At 38.7% G+C, this 18,579-nt stretch overlaps 3 protein-coding genes across 4 annotated transcripts; 2 read left to right on the top strand and 1 right to left on the bottom strand.

Moving 5' to 3' along the window:
• Positions 1-716: 716 nt before the first annotated feature.
• c1galt1c1 (C1GALT1-specific chaperone 1) lies at positions 717-4,260 on the top strand. Its single transcript, XM_051420489.1, has 2 exons — positions 717-864; positions 2,272-4,260. Exon 2 carries the CDS (start codon positions 2,284-2,286, stop codon positions 3,235-3,237), a length of 954 nt encoding a protein of 317 aa, XP_051276449.1. The 5' UTR covers positions 717-864; positions 2,272-2,283; the 3' UTR covers positions 3,238-4,260.
• A 513-nt stretch (positions 4,261-4,773) lies between these two features.
• On the bottom strand, positions 4,774-6,807 carry mcts1 (MCTS1 re-initiation and release factor). The gene is made up of 6 exons (XM_051420490.1): positions 6,615-6,807; positions 5,759-5,911; positions 5,561-5,658; positions 5,350-5,483; positions 5,159-5,226; positions 4,774-5,065 (listed from the first exon to the last, which is right to left on the bottom strand). The coding sequence occupies exons 1-6, from the start codon at positions 6,623-6,625 to the stop codon at positions 4,984-4,986; spliced, it is 546 nt and encodes a 181-aa protein (XP_051276450.1). The 5' UTR covers positions 6,626-6,807; the 3' UTR covers positions 4,774-4,983.
• Positions 6,808-8,721: 1,914 nt separating this feature from the next.
• Positions 8,722-18,499, top strand: cul4b (cullin 4B). Of its 2 annotated transcripts, none has more exons than XM_051418862.1 (20): positions 8,722-9,704; positions 10,831-10,946; positions 11,049-11,152; positions 11,290-11,359; positions 11,915-11,988; positions 12,067-12,229; positions 12,441-12,530; positions 13,642-13,724; positions 13,816-13,883; positions 14,009-14,127; positions 14,224-14,416; positions 14,523-14,627; positions 14,717-14,827; positions 14,914-14,984; positions 15,481-15,588; positions 15,711-15,824; positions 15,913-16,018; positions 16,140-16,312; positions 16,401-16,553; positions 17,263-18,499. In XM_051418862.1, the coding sequence occupies exons 1-20, from the start codon at positions 9,236-9,238 to the stop codon at positions 17,356-17,358; spliced, it is 2,586 nt and encodes an 861-aa protein (XP_051274822.1). In that variant the 5' UTR covers positions 8,722-9,235; the 3' UTR covers positions 17,359-18,499. The 2 variants fall into 2 exon arrangements, with proteins under 2 accessions (XP_051274822.1, XP_051274821.1); XM_051418861.1 differs by having other exon boundaries at positions 8,723-9,704; positions 14,914-14,999.
• The last annotated feature ends 80 nt before the right edge of the window (positions 18,500-18,579 follow it).

Below are 18,579 nucleotides of genomic sequence, written 5' to 3'. Positions count from 1 at the left end.
TGATTCTGAAGTGAATTATTCAAATCCTGTTTGACGGATATGGGACATTTCCCAACAGTTCCCCTATTTTAAGAACAACGGTTCTTACTTCTGCATGTTTATCTCAAAATCATCAAAACATACAATCTAAACTGATGGCTAACATCGCACAACCCCAAAATGTTCAATATTCAATTCAATTAAGAAATAAAGACATAATGAAGTAATCATTTGAAGGGATAAAGATATATATATATATATATAATAAATCAAATGTGACATTAAAAAAAAGGACCACAGGGAAAAATGCCATTGTAAAGTAAAATAAAAACATTTAGCCTATAAAACCAAAAATAAATTAGCATTACATAATAATAACGCTTTATAGTATTTATAGTATTTACCGGGTTAATTTGTGTAATTAAATTGATTCATATGACTATAATATATCTCTTAGGCTCTTAATATATTTCTATTTCCATTTGTATTGTTACTTTCTACTTATATGTTATATACCTACACACACATTTCTATTCTATATATACTGCGTCAGATATTGTAATACAAGAATAATTTCCATTCTTTAACATGTGTGAGTAGAACAACTGTAACAAACAAACAAACAAACAAACAAACTTCCCCCTTTGGGATCAATAAAGTATTTCTGATTCTGATAACAACATTTATAAAAACCAGCTGTTACGACGAGTCCCCAGCTGGGTCACATGATCTCTGAAAGCGGAAGTCGGTGTTCAACATGACCCACGCACGTATTATCCTGGCTGACGTCGGAATCTCACCAAGCAGGTAAGGTGGGAGCTGGAAGACGAGAGGAGCAGCAGGAGCACCACTTCTCATCGGACCCGGCAGCGGTAACCCGGCTAGGTACAGCACAACGCTCTTTATTAACTTAGTTATATTTAAGTTGCGAACAAGACGAGTCAGCCGCGAGTGGGACGTTACGACGGTTGGAGGCTAACGGTTAGCTAGCTGACGGTTGGTAGTCAAGGAGTGACTTCGCCTGAACTCTCTGCGACCGCGGTTGCTAACGTTAATGCTAACAGTTAACTGCTCGTTAATCCTCGTTTATAGACGTTAAAATAACGGTTCAAACTGGCGGATTGAACTGTCAACCGCCGCTGAGGCTCAGGGAAGATAATGAGAGATTCACACACAACCAAAGTTAACAACGGAGACTTGAGTGCTCAACACACTGTAGTAAGGGCGACAATATTTGTTTGTTAAGACACATGGAAGATGAACAGGTCGTGTTGTTATATTAGAGCTGCAGCTAGTTAAATCCTTATTTTCATTATCGACTAATCTTCTGGTTAAGTAACGTTACATCTGGCAGAAAAGGAAAAGCTGTATTAACTTACAGCTGGAAGAGCTGAAGAAATGAATCTACAGAAAATGAATAGGCAACTGTTTGAATTCACTGTTTAAGTCAGTTTTTAAGTATATTTAAGGGGGTTTCTAGTCCTCTGATAGTAAAGTTTACATCGTTGGTTTTTGTAATGTTGATTGGATACTAATGGAATAGAAAGTTGCTTTCATCCTAATAAAACAAAGTCAGCCAGTAAAGAGCACATACACTGAGTTACTAACAGCAAGTTGGAGGTAAACATACAGCTAAAACAGTCATATCACTGCGAATGACCTTCTTTACACATGGAAGTTAAAAACACAACACACACTACACATAACAACCAACATATCATTACAAAACACATTCATATTATTCAAGTTATTCATAGTTGTTAATTAATGTCATCCAGCTGAAATACAGGTACAAAACACGTTGGATAAAAATAGGTTTACGTTGTCGGGCAGGTTATTCCACAGCAGGTTCTTGTTGGTTTCTCCGACTGTTCATGTTAATTGGAGAGTAGTCAGAGATACAGGCAGACATGAAGTGCTTTAATGGACATCATTACATTCTTAAAATCTATTCTGTAACATAGTGGTAGCCAGTGTAAAAATAGTAAAATGAGGGTTATGTGATCTCTGTTCTCACTTTTTGTTAGTAGTCTTTTCTGAATTATGCCTGTTAGGAGATCATTACAGTAATTTAAACATGAGGAAGGGAAAGCATGAACAGTCTCTGTAAAATTATTTCTATTTCAAAACTTAGCAAGACTTTATCAGCTGCTTTATTTTTCACATTTTGTGCCTTGTAACATACAGTTTCTCTTCAGTACAAGTCACATATGTGAAGCGGCAAATCGTCACAGTTAATAAGCTGGAAATGGATATGGTTTGCTACATTATTGCATTTTCTCTCTCGTACAGTCTGCTGCCAAAATGTTATCCGAAGGAGGCTCTTTCATGAAGGGGGTGGTCCTGGGAGGCCTTTTCTGCTTGGTGCTGTCTCTCCTGGGTAGTTTCAGCCCCGGCACGGAGTCTAGGACAGAGGATCATCATCATCATCACGTCAAGGCCCCGAGTGATGATGAGCTACAACGCCTCTCCGACACCCGGGTGCAAGAGTTGAGCAATCAAGTCCGGGTTTCTTGCATCATCATGGTCCAGCCCAAGATCCTTGTTTATTGGGCTACAGCTGTCGACACCTGGAGCAAACACTGTGATAAGGCTGTGTTTTACACCTCCGAGTCATCTAAGGCGCTCGATGCAGTAGACCTGAATGAAAAAGATGACTGGGCGAGGTTACGTAAAGCTCTGAAACATGCTTATGAGAACGCCGGAGACCTGCGCTGGTTCTTTGTCGCACAACCCACCACGTTTGCCATCATAGAGAACCTCAAATACCTGGTGCTCACAAAGGATCCCAGCGAGCCCTTCTACCTGGGCAACGCTATGAAGTCAGGGGAGCTTGAGTATGTGTTGTACGATAGCGGCATTGTCCTAAGCTATGAGGCGCTGAAAAGGCTAGTGCATGTGTTCCAGGATGAAGACAAGTGTCCAGAAAGAGGACGTGCCCTGTGGAAGCTGAGCGAGGACAAGCAGCTGGCCGTGTGCCTCAAATATACGGGTGTCTACGCAGAGAACGGAGAAGACGCACACGGAAAGGGCCTGTTCAACAGCAAGAGCGTGGACAGCCTGATAACGGACAGCATGAGGGACAATCCCACCAATGTAGTGGAGGGCTGCTGCTCCAACATGGCTGTCACGTTCAACGGGATGTCACCGAATCAAATGCAGGTTATGATGTACGGAGTTTACAGACTTCGTCCTTACGGCCACGACTTTCACGACTCGTTAATGTTTCACCCTCCTGAAGGTTCAGATAATGATTAGACTCATTCCTTCAAGCTGAGTGTGGCATTTTAAAATTTTTGCTTCTATGATGGCAAACCTAACTTCGGGGAGATGGTTTTCTTATGCTGTTTGTAAAACTGGATCCTGGGTGGGAATAACACTTTTATATAATTTGTACATTTTGCACTTGGCACAATCAGCACCCCGTTCCTTTGTGTAGGTTAACAGAGTCGATGGGTGTGCCTTTCTCTTGAATGAAGATGGAGCTGGGAAATCAAACGAGTGACATGAGACAAGATTATATGGAAGGATTGTTTACTGTAATATTGTTATGTATCTTAAATGTTTGTCTTTTTGTGGTCTTAAAGCTGCATTCAAGTTATTAGGTGATACTGTTTTTTGAAAATGTTTCTGAAATTATTTAATTATTAACATTATAAAGAACTTCTTTTTTATGTCTGAGAATACTTCACCCAACTGATTTAAAGATTGTATGGACGCACCAATAATCAATATTGAGTCAAACATATCGCAGCATTCCTTGTCCGATTATGCTTGGTTATCTCTACATGTGGAATTGGCCTTCACAGCGAAATGAAAAATAATATACCTCAGTGGTGACTTGATTAAAAAAAGACAAAAAAAAGACTTTTGGATAATAAAAATGAATTTCTGATTAAACTTATTGGTTTTGTGGTGTTGAATGATCCAACATGGACGGTTAAAAAGTGGGAATGAGGATGAAAGTGTGTCTACGTGAAAATCATACAGAAGAGAGCTGGTAGCTTTCCAGGTGTATATCTTGTCAAGCATACTGTGAATAATTTTGGGATATATTTGTACAGTTAAAGGAGTACTTTAGGCTCAACTTTTTTTTTTTATATATATATATATAGAACTGTAAATGTATTCTTCTGCAGATAAAATGTGGCCACTGTTTTATATTCTGCTTTGATTATAAAGGACACTGGTGACCACCATCTTGTTGCATCTGAACACACAATGTACATTAATGTTTTGTTGCTGTTGGGTAAGAAAATAAAATATTGTGGTTCTAATTGACACCCTGGTACTGTTGAAATATGTAGTCAGCTTATAACAAAGGCGATCAACAATACTGAGCATGAGGGAACAATTGCATCAACTGATATAAATGAGGTGTACACAATAATAGAAACACCTAGTTTAGGTATTAAAACAGTTCAACAGCACCACAAACTATTAAAAAAAATAGTAAATATATTTCACCTAATTTTACCTGACAGCAAGCAGTGTCAAGATTTGCTGACTGAAGACAGCAGAAGAACAGGTCTAACTCTGCCCCTCCTTCGGTCATTGTTTACGCTCACGTCCTGTATTGATATAAATACCCAAGAAACAATTAGGTGACTAAACTGGCACATGTCCAGACAGACAGGCTACAACTATACACGCAATATAAAAACCAGGTAATCAAGGTTAGGCTGACATAGTTAATACTAAAAAAAATTTTTTATCATGTCTGCTGTTTTGATTTCATTAAACACAATAATGTGTCCATCTTTAATTGGATCAAATGCAAAATACCAACTGACATTAAGGTTTAAAGCAAGATCTTTCTTTTATTTGTGCATAATCGCGATTGGTTTCAAAGCCTCCAGCAGGTTACACAGCTAAGTCCGTAGGTGTAAACAGTTGACTGGCAGCTCATGCCTCGCTGTCAAGAGCTCCACACTTTCCGGGGGGTAGTGGCGTGGCGTGGCGTGGCGTGGCGAGGGGGGGCGGGTGTTGCAGGTGTTGATGTCGTCATTTATACGTCTTCATGTGCCACAGTCCGTCATTCAGATAGTGAACGTTCTCAATTCCAATTCCCTTGTTGACTTTTTCTCTGTTGGCAAAAGACAAATTACGATCAGGCGTCGTAAGAGCAGTAACAGAACGCCCATTTTTACTTCTGTAAAACGTAAGAAAACAATCTTACATGCTTTCTGCAGACATCTTCATAACACCAACACAAAGTGCATGTTGTTTTCCCTCTGCCATTATGGCCTGCATCCGCTTGTTAAAGACAAACTTGTGAAGTTGGAAAAAAAATATTTAACTCTATATATATATATTTACAATGTGAACATCAAACAGTCTCTATGTGTAGCATCATGTATGCAAGGATACAACTACTGTGTCAGCTCCAGCTGGGTAGAGTTTAGCGCCTGGTGACGTCAGCCCGGGGCACATGATGTTGGCTCCACTTAAGACAAATTTAATGGCTCCTTTGTCTACTTGCTGGTGTGGAAGAATGAAAGGATCTGTGCAAAGAAATGGTAATTTCTTAGCAGTAGGCGAAAACACTAACACAAACATCCCACGGTGGACTTGATCTTACATTTATGCAACAGTCTGAGGGTTGGGTAGAACGGTCCTTCTCTCTGTCTGAAGAAGAGCAGTTCTCCATTCACTGTCAGGATTTCAATGTGTTCATGGCTGTGGGAAGAATAATAGAAACATTAACTAGAAGAAAATCCCCTATACTGAAACCACATTGCATGTGAGAACCTTTGATGATAAAAATGATAGGCCATACCATCTCACTATTTTGACAGGGTCCTTTTTTGGCATTATGTGATTAAGCCATGACTCAATGTCTGGAAACTGTTCCAACAGCTGATTTTTGATGCCTTTGATCACTGAAGTCTTCAGCTGGATACAGTTGGACACATTCTCCTTCTCATCAAATCTGAAACAGGAAAAGGTTTTGCACGTTTTACAAACACAGCTATAAAACAGAGCAAGCTTTTGTGTCATGTCCATCATATGGTAATTATCTTTATGCAACAAAGTTTAATTCTGTTCATTTACTTTAAATTTGCCAGGTGTAAATCACAATGACACACATACAGTACTTATTCCACATTGTTGCAAATAATTAATACACAATTCAAGCATCATCTATGTCATTCAGATAATCAGATTCATTTCAGTGTAAATATTGTTATCAATTTCATTTCAATACACCCTTAAAAGGGGTTCTGGGAACTTTATATACAAGAAAGGTAACTTTGAATACAGTCATTAATTAAAATTTCTGATTATATATAAACATACATATGATCACATTATTGAACTATGTTTATCTAATGTGAGATGTGCGCGGATGTTTCCCGACTGTCTCAAGATGACACATGTTTGGATAACAGACAGTTAATAAATACTCTTCAGATCTCACAGCACTGACACATTTAACCAGATGTCTGTCTGCTCGGGCACAGGTCTGATCTAATGTAACAACAGAAGCTCTCTCACAATAACCCATGTCTGCTTGTATCATTAATTGAACATGAGCACACAACAAACTCGAAGACGCGATTGCTAATCAGTTAGCGTTAGCCACATAGCTGTGGTTAGCTAACGCTACAACATGGAAATAATCAGCAACGTACTTTTTAAACATCCTCGTTGGTCGCTGTTACCGCCTTCCTCAGTTCTGTTAAAGCTTGTCCGGAAACTACTGCGCCAGATCGGGTATGGTAGACACAAGTAAATAACTAAATACAATGAATCTATCAAGTAATGCTAGCGCAAATCCACGCCAGTTTCCCAGTGGAGGGCCAGTGGTATAACGGTTGCGTCATTTTACGACACCTGTTTACGTTAAACGGCAGGTCGGGCCGAATTCGATTCTGATAGGAGCTTCCGTCCACTGCTGTCGCCTAGGTAACTCCTGTAGTAGAAACACGTGTGCTGAACAAACAGTGCCGTCGGACGATGCTGTGTTTATCTTTCACAGACACTTAAACATGACAGAAGTGGACAGAAAGTCGCACGTAGCGCCTGTTGGATAATGTCAAGGCCAGTTTCCATAGTGACAAAGCAGTTTTCATGCTTCCATTCTTGATTCATTTCCGGATTAGTTTTAGATAAATCAAACACAACAACAAGACAAAGATATGTGTGCAATTAATGCCTGGATGGATATAAATAAAGTTGTTTTTGACTGTTGATTAATTATAAAAAATCTTTATAATATAAGAATTTGGTATGGGAATATGATTTTTTTTTAAAAAGGGTAGCCTGTCTATAATTTTGTGCAAGACATGGACATAGTTCCTTTCTATACCAGTGCTAAAAGAAAGATCTCTAAATGATCCCAAAATATAATGTTGAGTAATCAGTACACTGGAAGAATGAATGTGAGATGTTTCCTCAGTCAGTCCATAATCACAGCTGTAATCAGTTTTAAATCTTTCAAGTACATTTTTCACAAGATAGATTCCAAATATTATCATTTATGATATTTACTTTACATGTTTGTATCAAAGGGGATCACAAAGCTTTATGCCATTGTGTTCCACAATGACGTTCAAGACAACACACCTTTATTGGTCACATACTTAGTCATACACATTACAGTACATTGTGCAGTGAATACAGTGAAATCTCCTTCTAGACATAGTGCATGTCACAATTAAATAAAATATTTATACAGAATAATAAAACAGAGAAAACAACATTTAGAAAATAGCTAGAAATAATCTTCAATAAATAAAACCAGTTAATACATTTTAGTTTTACAGTGTTGTCTAGAAAATATGTATAAGATAGTTAATATTTATATCTAATAACTGGGCTACTGTCATTCATTCACATACTAAAATAATTATAAAAACTTTATTAAGCTTCTTCAAATAACAAACAGGCATCAGCAATGGCTGTTAAGCAGAACTATCAATTAATCTAAGCAGCATATGTTAACTGAAAGAGAAAAAAATAAGATAAGATAGACTTTATTGATTCCACACTGGAGAAATTAACAGATAATAAAATACATATTAAATAAAAATAGAATAGAAAAATATCTAGAATATAATAGATATAAATACTGAAAATAGAATAAGAGAATAAGAGTTGTATATATATATACAGCTTTGTATACAGATGTGATTGATATGGACTATTGCACAGGTTACAACCAGGTTGTGGCATGGTATAAGAATAATAATAATAATTGCACAGGACAAAAAACACATGTACAGCAGTATAGATTAGTGGGGGAAAATAGGCTATAAACAGGTCTGTGAATATACAGTAGCGGTCTAATACTAAAGATAAGATAAGATGTACCTTTATTGATCCCCTGTAAGAGACATTCAGATTAGACACAGCAGCATAGTGAACAGAAGTGGAAGTACAATAAGATATCACAAAATAAGAATATTACAAAATATAACAGAAAATATAAGAATATAAATGAAAAGTATATATGCAATAATACGTAAAGTAAAAATAGTGTGCAAATATTTGAGCAGCTTTGACAAAGAAAACTAAACTGTACATGTGCAACTTAAATATAAATAGTATAATAAAAAAAGAATACAATAAGAAATGATAAAACAAACTATATAATATAGATTAAATTGAATTGGTATTTTTGTAAAGCCATGAGTATAAAAGTGACAGGACGGCGCCATCTTGTGTCCGGAGCAGTTAACACAGTGAAGTCGGTTTAATAAAAAAAAAAAAAAAAAAAAACACGTTTGTGCAAAAACTACTTTTGTACAAAGTACTTCCGGTGGGGTCACCGACGAGCTTTTATGAGCGAAATCTTCCCCCTCGTGTTTACCGACGTCGGTGTCTGTATAATGTGAAGCGTCGGTTGCTGGAGCTACATTAGTGTTGTCAACGGCTACAGTTAACGGCCGCTCCGCTCAACCGCTCTCCCCCAACGACCGCACAACGCGGGCAGACAAGCGAGGCGAAAAGAGGAAGCAATAGCCAACCATCTTTCTTCTCCTGCCAGCAATAACAAGAAAGAGACCAGGCTGGGAATCAAGTGGAGCTGTGTGTAGTTCGCAGTTTATTGTGTGTTTTATACCGGATACAGGACTTTGGATAAAAACAACCTCTCCGCGTTAAGATAAAACAAAAAGCTCCCGGACACTGAGCTCAACCGCCCCCCTCTCTCTCTCTGTCTCTCTCTGTCTCTCTCTCTTCCTAACCCCGGCGAGCCTGGAAGTTTCCGATCAGAAGACTGGCTGTAAAGAATTAGTATTCCCGTTTTTTCATGTTTCCAACAGGTTTATCTTCCCCTAATCCCCCACCACCGCCAACCCAGGAGGCAAGACCAGCGGCTACTGATGTCAAAAACGAAAGCGGCAACATCACATCTCCGAAGAAGAGGAAAATAAACGGCTCAGAGAGGGAAGACACTACTGACACGATCTCCTCTTCGCCTCCCAAGACCCTGAATTCCTCCTCCTCCTCTTCTTCCTCTTCCTCCTCCTGCTCTCCCACTCCGCTGCACATTCAGAAGAAGTTGAGGTTCGAGGATTCAGTGGATTTCATTGGACTGGATGTGAAAATGGCTGAGGAGGCTGCTGCGGCTTCGTGCTCCAATAACAAAAGCAAAGCGGTGTTCCTGTCCGGCGGCGTGGGGCACCATGCGAACGGACTGACGAAGACCGCAGGCTCCGGTACCTTCTCCAACAGTAAACCTGGTGCTGCCAAGAAACTAGTCATCAAGAACTTCAAAGGTAGCACATCGTCATAATAATAATAATAATAATAATTCCCATAATAACACTGGGAAATAAACAACAACATAACAACAGTCACTGACAGCAGAGTGCAACTTAATCTCTACTGACAACAAAGTCCCCAGGCTCTGTCATATAGTCAGATCTTTACGTTAAGATATTATAAACAAACCAAAGTGTGTCCAAAATTATATATAAACTTGGTATCAGTGGTGTGTTGGTTCAGTCTGGAGACATTTAATCATATATACGTTTGAGATCAATGACCAGTTAGTTAAAAAACAGTGAAATATGTCTTTAAAATCATCTTAGGAATTACTATTAGGAATGTAAAAAGGCTTGGTAATCATTTAATATTAGTTTATATCAGATCAAATAAGACATATTGTGATTATTTGATCTTGTTATATCATCATTGTTCAAATTTATGTTCAAATTCAAAACAAGCAACAATTTAAAAACTCACTAAATTAGTTGTTTGTCACGTATAAAGACCTGAGGCCTGGTTAACAGTGGAACTCAGGTCATCACTTAAATCATATGTAATATACTAGCATTGAAAAATAACCATATTAATATTGTGATAATGATTTGAGCCATTAACGACTTACTTTTTGGATCAGAAAAGAGGTCAAGATTGCTGTTTTAAGAGAGACCTGATAATAAGAAACATTCACAGTCAGACAACAAACATATGAGATAAAACAAATACAGTTAATATAACTATTGAAGGACTAATATAAAAACTTTAAAATAGTAAAAACTCTCCTAGAAGAATGAAAGCATTAAGTTTGAAGGCAGTTTTGTACTTTCATTTCATTTAAAAGGTACATATGTTAGTGCCTGCATATAATAAATGAGGATAAGTAGTTATTGTGAACTTCAAATACAAGATTTAGAGAGGAGATGTGTGGCAGATTTAACAGTATCACTTACTCTTGTCAGCAATGAACATATTGTGGACACCAGGTCATGATTTTATGTTACAGTTTAATATGATATCTAATAGCCACTGTCTATAAATGTCACTGCTGATGGTCCGGTGAGGTCCACTGTTTGTTATTCAGATCCTGCTAAAGTTTCCACTCTTATCTGAACAGGTTGTGTTTTGTTTCGCACACAGAAAAGCCCAAATTGCCTGAGAACTACACACAGGAGACCTGGCAGAAGCTGAAGGAGGCAGTCGAGGCCATACAGAACAGCACTTCAATCAAGTACAATCTAGAGGAGCTCTACCAGGTATCACTTCCTGGACCTGTTGACCTCTCAGAGGAAGCTATTCGCGCCCTTCGCTGATACACAAACATTCCTGTTTTTGACCTTTTGTTTCCGTCCCCTCAGGCTGTGGAGAACCTGTGCTCCCATAAGATATCTGCCAAGCTTTACAAACAGCTGCGAGCCGTGTGTGAAGACCACATCAAGTCACAGATCGATCAATTCAGAGAATATCCTTTACACAGTTTATCTTTCATTGTTGTCATTTCTGTCTCAGATTGTGTGTAGCCTTGTGTTGATCATGAAGTCCATGTTGCAGTAAAGCTCTTAAAATGAAAGCCTAGTTTCTCCTTAACGTTGTTCATACGGATGCCCTGGACAGTGTGCTGTTCCTAAAGAAAATTGACAAGTGCTGGCAAGATCACTGCAGACAAATGGTATGTTTTTATAACTTTAATAAGTCAAGTGGTAGTTGTGATATCCCTTTAAAGTCTGTTAAGGAAACCTCACTTCCAGTGCAGTCTGTTTATAATCGAAAGTTCTTGGTTAACAGGGTTTTCCACTGGTTTAATATTGCACTTCCATAAAGTTTGGGGGTTAAAAATCAAAGCAGCAAAAAACGAGTAATTCTGACTTTTAGTCGCTCATATGGTTGAAACATACTGGCTCTTCCAATAATGCAGCTCAAAGGGTCCATCATAAGTGTCCCCACACTTGGTTAATAGATAGTTTTGTAAATATCACCATCTTATACATATGTAAGAGATTCCTGTCTGTAAACACTACAACCCACCCTAGTGATCTTGAAACTGCCCATGTCTTTTTAAACTCCCTACACAGGTATTCTGTTACAAAAAGGCTTATGTTCTCAGATATTATACAACTGCTTACAGACTGAGAAGTAGTAAAATCAGCGGCGTGCCCCCTTTAATCTGAATCAAACTGTCATTAATGCGTATTACTAACTGTGACTGTTTGTGATTGTTCCACAGATCATGATTAGGAGTATATTTTTGTTTTTGGACCGTACCTATGTTTTACAAAATTCAATGCTGCCATCAATCTGGTGAGTGACCGCTGATGTGAGCTATAAACATCTGATTCTGTTGAAAGTGTGTGTTGAACAAGCTGCTCTGGTCTGCAGGGACATGGGTCTGGAGCTGTTCAGGTTCTACATCATCAGTGACCGGAAGGTCCAGAGTAAAACCATCGACGGGATCCTGCTGCTCATCGAGAGGGAGCGAAACGGCGAGGCGATAGACCGCAGTCTACTGAGGAGCCTACTGAGCATGCTCTCTGACTTACAGGTAACTGACCATTACATCAACAAGTGTCAGTTGGTGTAAATCTGTATTTGAGCGTCTGGATCACCTGAATTTCATCTGTAGTACAGGAGAAGTGTGGCTTGTTTGGCAGCTGTGCTGTCTGAGATAATCACCAGCACAGGGGTGTGATGAGTTGTCAGTCTCCTGTTGACAAATGGCTTTAATGAAGCTTGTTTCTCTCCGTCCCTGACAGATTTATCAAGACTCCTTTGAGCAGCGCTTCTTGGAGGAAACTAATCGTCTGTACGCTGCAGAGGGACAGAGGCTGATGCAGGAGAGAGAGGTGATTTATGTGACCCTCATACTCGGGGCCCTTTTTGTATTTTGTTGGCGTATTTGTCTTATTTTCACACTTTATACGTCCTGTTTCTGTGATGTAGTTTCATAGCGCAAATATTTATGCATCCAACACATGAATTGCAATATGACTGACTTGGTTTTAGAACCTCAAAAATGAAACAGAAAGGACTCACCGTTTGTCTTGAACTAAACCGATTAATGTTGTGTTTCATTCTCTGGCGATTCAAACAAAACCTCACACAGCAAGAAATCCATCATACAAACACTGATATATCCTGCTCCCATAGCTTCAGGTGATCGTACAGTACAGGAACAATAAATGGTTCTGAGGGAAGGTTTTCTTTTATCTCAGCTGGAAGAGCTCTTGCTCGATTAAGACAACAAGTATAGCCGCTTTGTTTACTTGCTGACACATTGGATTCAGACATATTCCCACTTTTTATTGACTCAGCTCAGAGCTTGATATTTTCCTCAAGGTTGTCAAAACACTTGTGTGCAATGTTTGCAAATGTGAAAGTAAAATGGGTGTTTATTTTTGTGATACTGTGGCTTAGGGGATTTTTAGTACTACATGAATAGACTGTACTATATGCACAATCAAGATCTAGCTGTTAAAATGAATTGCTTATTGAATGATGCTAATAATTAAAACTGTGTGTACCTGAGATTAGTTTAGCCTCGGAAATGAGGCCATAATGGTATAATGTATTGCAGGACTGTGGTATTAGACTGCACTGCTTTCAGATAGGTTTGGTGTCGCTAACCCTAAACTTTAAGCACAGTTTCATCTAAGATCTTGTTCTGGTTTTACCTGATCCTTTTTTTTTTTTTACTTGAATTGTCTCTTTTATAGTTTTATACCATTGGAATTTATTTTCTCTGTTTTATTCTGGTCCTGTTAATTTACTTCACTATTTATAAGTTCTTCATTTGTTGCTTTATGTGAAGCACTTTGTTATCTAGGTTCTGTAAAATGCTCCTTTTAGAAATTCAACTTTATGAGTTGTTTCAGGAGCAGAAGTTAGAATCTGTTTGACTCCTACAGTATCTTTTTCAAGTTTTAAATATTAAGAGATCTTTTTGTTTTTTTGTAGGTACCAGAATATCTCCATCATGTCAACAAACGCTTGGAGGAGGAGGCTGACAGAGTCATCACATATCTAGACCAGAGCACACAGTGAGTGTCAGACTGTTGTATTCAGTTTGTAATTTAATATTGACAAAGTTTCATTTCTAACCTTTGAGCTTTTGTCTTTTTCCCCATTCAGAAAACCACTCATTGCTACTGTAGAGAAACAGTTGCTGGGTGAACATCTCACGGCTACTCTGCAAAAAGGTAACAGTAAATACTTTATGTAAACGTATACATGAGTTGATATCTAACCATCCTGCCTGTCTGACTACGTAGTGAAGTATAAAAGAGGTCTGACTCTCTGTTCTGACCTTTCTGTGAACTTCCAGGGTTGACTCACCTGCTGGATGAGAACAGAATTCAGGATCTGTCTCTTCTCTATCAGCTCTTCAGTCGAGTCCGAGGTGGCGTTCAGGTCCTCCTGCAACACTGGATAGAGTACATAAAGGTATGACAGCATTAACGGAGATATAAGTTTGAAGATGGCTTGTTTTGCGTAATTGTGTTGGTAACTGTTTTCCAATGTTGTAAAATCCACATCCAGGCTTTTGGAAGCACAATCGTTATCAATCCAGAAAAGGACAAAACAATGGTGCAAGAGTTGCTGGACTTTAAAGACAAGGTGGATCACATCATCGACATCTGCTTCATGAAGAACGAGAAGTTCGTCAACGCCATGAAGGAGGCTTTCGAAACATTCATCAACAAACGGCCAAATAAACCAGCAGAGCTCATAGGTTAGTAGTGTGTTCCCCATTCATAACTGCTGCGCCGTCAGTAAATGAGCATATAATCATCATCTTTATATTATAACATCCACTATAAATATACTTCTGTTTACAGCAAAACACGTGGATTCAAAGCTAAGAGCAGGAAACAAAGAGGCAACAGACGAGGAACTGGAGAAGATGCTGGATAAGATCATGATTATCTTTAGATTCATCTATGGTAATATTTACTATTACATTTGATTCAGTTTTGGTATTTCTCCCCTGTGTGGTTGTTCTTGTAATGAACCTTTTGTATTGTCATTGTAGGAAAAGATGTTTTTGAGGCCTTTTACAAAAAGGACCTCGCCAAGAGGTTGCTGGTTGGAAAAAGCGCCTCTGTGGATGCTGAAAAATCAATGTTGTCAAAGCTGAAACATGGTCAGTTACAACAGTTTGAAGTGTCACTTCCTAACGCACACAGACACACTCACTCACTCACTTGTGACATTTTGGTGTTTCCTCAGAATGTGGAGCGGCGTTCACCAGCAAACTGGAGGGGATGTTCAAGGATATGGAGCTTTCTAAAGACATCATGGTGCAGTTTAAACAGGTTAACAAACAGACTGCGTTCAATCTGTGAGAACAAAAACAACCAATCAGAGCCAGAAATGGTTGTTGAGTCTCAATCCCAGGTTCCAAGCAGTCTGTATTTTAACTCAATCACCCATCTTTCTCAGATATTTTTGTTAAAGTTACCTACTGCAGCTTTAATGTCAAACAAAATCAATGAATCATAAGTGCACATTCCTGGTAGATTATTTAGAAACAGGAATATTTAACATTTTTGTACGTTCAGAGTTGTAAAGTCCCTCCTCATATTATCATAAACAGCAGTGTTTTGGAATTCAATGAGCCTTCAAACTCATGGATGTATTATTCAGACTGGATCTTATGTCTTTGTCTGACTGGCACCTGAAACAAAATGCCCTCACTGACACTGCCCTTTGTGATGTGATGACCTAAAGCAATAAATTGAATGCGTGCAGGAGGTTGCCGCTGGATGTCACAAATTTTCATTTGTATTTCTTTAGTATATGCAGTGCCAAAACATTCCCGGCAACATTGAGCTGACGGTGAACATCCTCACTATGGGTTATTGGCCAACCTACGTCCCGATGGAAGTGCACCTGCCTCCTGAGGTCGGTACCGAGCAAATATTGACATTTTAAGAACGTGCTGTTTTTTTTTATTTTTTATAACCTGCTATGCAATAAATATATACCATGTGTTGCTTTGTAACGCTTTTGTTATCTTTGTCCAGATGGTGCGACTGCAAGAGATCTTCAAGACCTTCTACCTGGGCAAACACAGTGGCAGGAAGCTGCAGTGGCAATCAACGCTCGGCCATTGTGTGTTAAAAGCTGAATTTAAAGAGGTAGGTAGCTCATTTATAAGAATGCTGTGGTGTTTTTTGCTCACTCAGTGAATAAAGCTTAATTTGAATGTTTTTGGTTTTTTTAAAGGGCAAGAAGGAGCTGCAGGTGTCACTTTTCCAAACGCTCGTGCTGCTGATGTTCAACGAAGGAGAGGAGTTCACCCTGGAGGAGATCAAACTGGCAACAGGAATAGGTCTGTGTGATCACATCAAAGTTTGGTTGGCAGCACTTTGATGAAGGAATAAGGGTTGTCAAGGACTCATTATGCAGCACCACTGATCTAAAACACTGTCTGTTTGTGTGTTGCCTTATAGAGGACAGTGAACTGCGCAGGACTCTGCAGTCACTTGCTTGTGGAAAAGCACGTGTCCTCACCAAAATCCCAAAAAGCAAAGACGTGGAGGATGGGGACAAGTTTTCTTGCAATGACGACTTCAAACATAAGCTCTTCAGAATCAAAATTAACCAGATCCAGATGAAAGAAACGGTAAAAGTGTTATTTTTTACAGTAGTTTCCTCCCTTCAAGGCCTTCGAGGTATTGGTGAATTATTTTAACTTTACTGTTTTCTCCCAGGTGGAGGAGCAAGCTAGTACCACAGAAAGGGTCTTTCAGGACCGGCAGTATCAGATTGACGCTGCAATTGTGCGGATCATGAAGATGAGGAAGACTCTGAGCCATAATCTCTTGATGTCTGAGGTGTACAACCAGCTGAAGTTCCCTGTCAAGGTGATTAGCATAAAACTGAATCGAAAAATATTTCATTGACCTATACAAGGGGCTCTATTACTGTTTTCTGCGTGTTTTCATCTTGTGCAGGGTCACTGGGTTTATTTTGCTACTGTTCATTTAAAACAAATGTGTATTTCCATCACACACACACACAAACTTGGTTGTACATTTTTACAGTTTTTTCAGTTTCTGTGGTGGACAAACTATGAAATGGAGACAAAATGCACTTAGACATAGTCTTTACTGTTATTTCTTGTTACTCCCCAGCCTACAGATACATCAATATCTTCAATAAGATAATATCGAATGATATCTTTTGCTTTTTCTGTCATTTTTGTTCAACCAGTTGTTTCTAAAATACATTTTCAGGGGGCCATTGATGTGATAAAACTGATGAAATCTCACAAAATCTCACTTTTTTGGGTGTTATTTTATAGAAGCACCTTTCCTGCTAACAAGCTACCACCCTCATTAGCTGACAATACAGTCATAGCTGAATTAAAGTTGATTTAATACAAGTCTACCCGGATAAGATCTAAACTGGCCTGTACGGGAATAGCAAGTTACCTTGAAGAAGAGGCATGGCTTACATGAATCAGCTTTTCACTGTGATTACGCCACACTTCAAAGTATAAAAATAACCAGAATTGCTGGCATGTGCCTCGTGTGTTAACCTCTGCCTCCTCTCTGTGCTCTGCCCTTTCAGCCTGCTGACTTGAAGAAGAGGATAGAGTCTCTTATTGACAGGGACTATATGGAGCGTGACAAGGAGAACCCCAACCAGTACAACTATGTGGCTTAGACAAAACAAAAAGTGACACAGAAAAAGAGACGCAGATGGTCCAGTCAGGCTGAGGTGATCGGTCTCTAAATCTTTTGCTCCAGTGGACGTTAACCATTATCATCTTCAACCCAGCGACCGACAAGTGAATGGATACTGCTCCACAGGATTTTTTTTGGCAGGGGTCTTGTGATCCTGTGGACTGCATGCCCATTGAAAAGAGAATATTGTCCATATTTTTCTCAATGCCTCTGAGAGAGTTGGGCTACCGTGGACAGACAAAGAAGACACACAGATGTTGTTCCGTTTGCTCTTTTTTTTTTTTTTTTTTTTTTTTAAAAAGGAGAGGAAAAATATTTATTTTCAAACTTAGATTCTTCTTTGTCCATAGTTTGAATCAATATGCTCTTTGTTATCAAGTCACTTTTTTTTTTTTTGTTCATTCAGTATCCCAAGCAAATGCTGACACACTTAACAATGCTCTAAATGTACCACACTTTCCAGAGAAAAAGGATCAAAGAAATATTAAACTGATGCTTGTTTCTTCAGTCAGTGTCAAATGTGGGACTATTGGACTAACATTCATAGTAGGGAATTGACCTTTTGGGGAATATCTGTGTCAAATGTGTGATCTTGCAGCGAAGTTTTACAATTTTTAAGGCCATGTAGCCATCTGATAAAACTGTGATCATGAACACACAAAGCTGAGTTTGTGCCAAAAAAAAAAAAAAAAGGAGCACTTCTTCTGTTATAGGGTGTATTCAAGCTGCTAAAACAGTTCAGTTGTACAAGTATATGCATTTAAGTTTTCTGTTTGTTCTGTCTTTGTATGTTTTTGTACATACTTCACAAAAGTGACATTTTAAATGATCTCATCCGACAGTCAACTGCTTGTTAGGTTTCTGTTAACCCGTAGAAAGTATACTAAAAGCACAACGACATCAGAGCCCATTTTCCCATCTTCCCCGGTGTCACACCACGTTCATACACTATATATTTTTTTTTGTATGTCTCCCTGTGGGGCTTGCAGGCCTTTGCTGAAAAGTGAGGGGAAATGGGAGTGGATTTGCCTCAACATGAGGAAAAATATGCCTGATTAGACATGCCCTTGTTTGTATGAGTCTGTTAGATTTATTGCTTCAGATTAAAATAACTGTTTCAATCGGGCTTTCTTTTTTATTAATCATTAATTCCCAGACACATGTTCACTGTCTTGTATGAAAACAACCCAATAGGAAGCTT

The sequence above is a fragment of the Dicentrarchus labrax genome, unplaced genomic scaffold, assembly GCF_905237075.1.
Source record: "Dicentrarchus labrax unplaced genomic scaffold, dlabrax2021, whole genome shotgun sequence".
NCBI lineage: Eukaryota > Metazoa > Chordata > Actinopteri > Moronidae > Dicentrarchus > Dicentrarchus labrax.
Note: the sequence above shows the minus strand (reverse complement) of the source record. Positions and strands in the feature narration are given on the sequence as shown.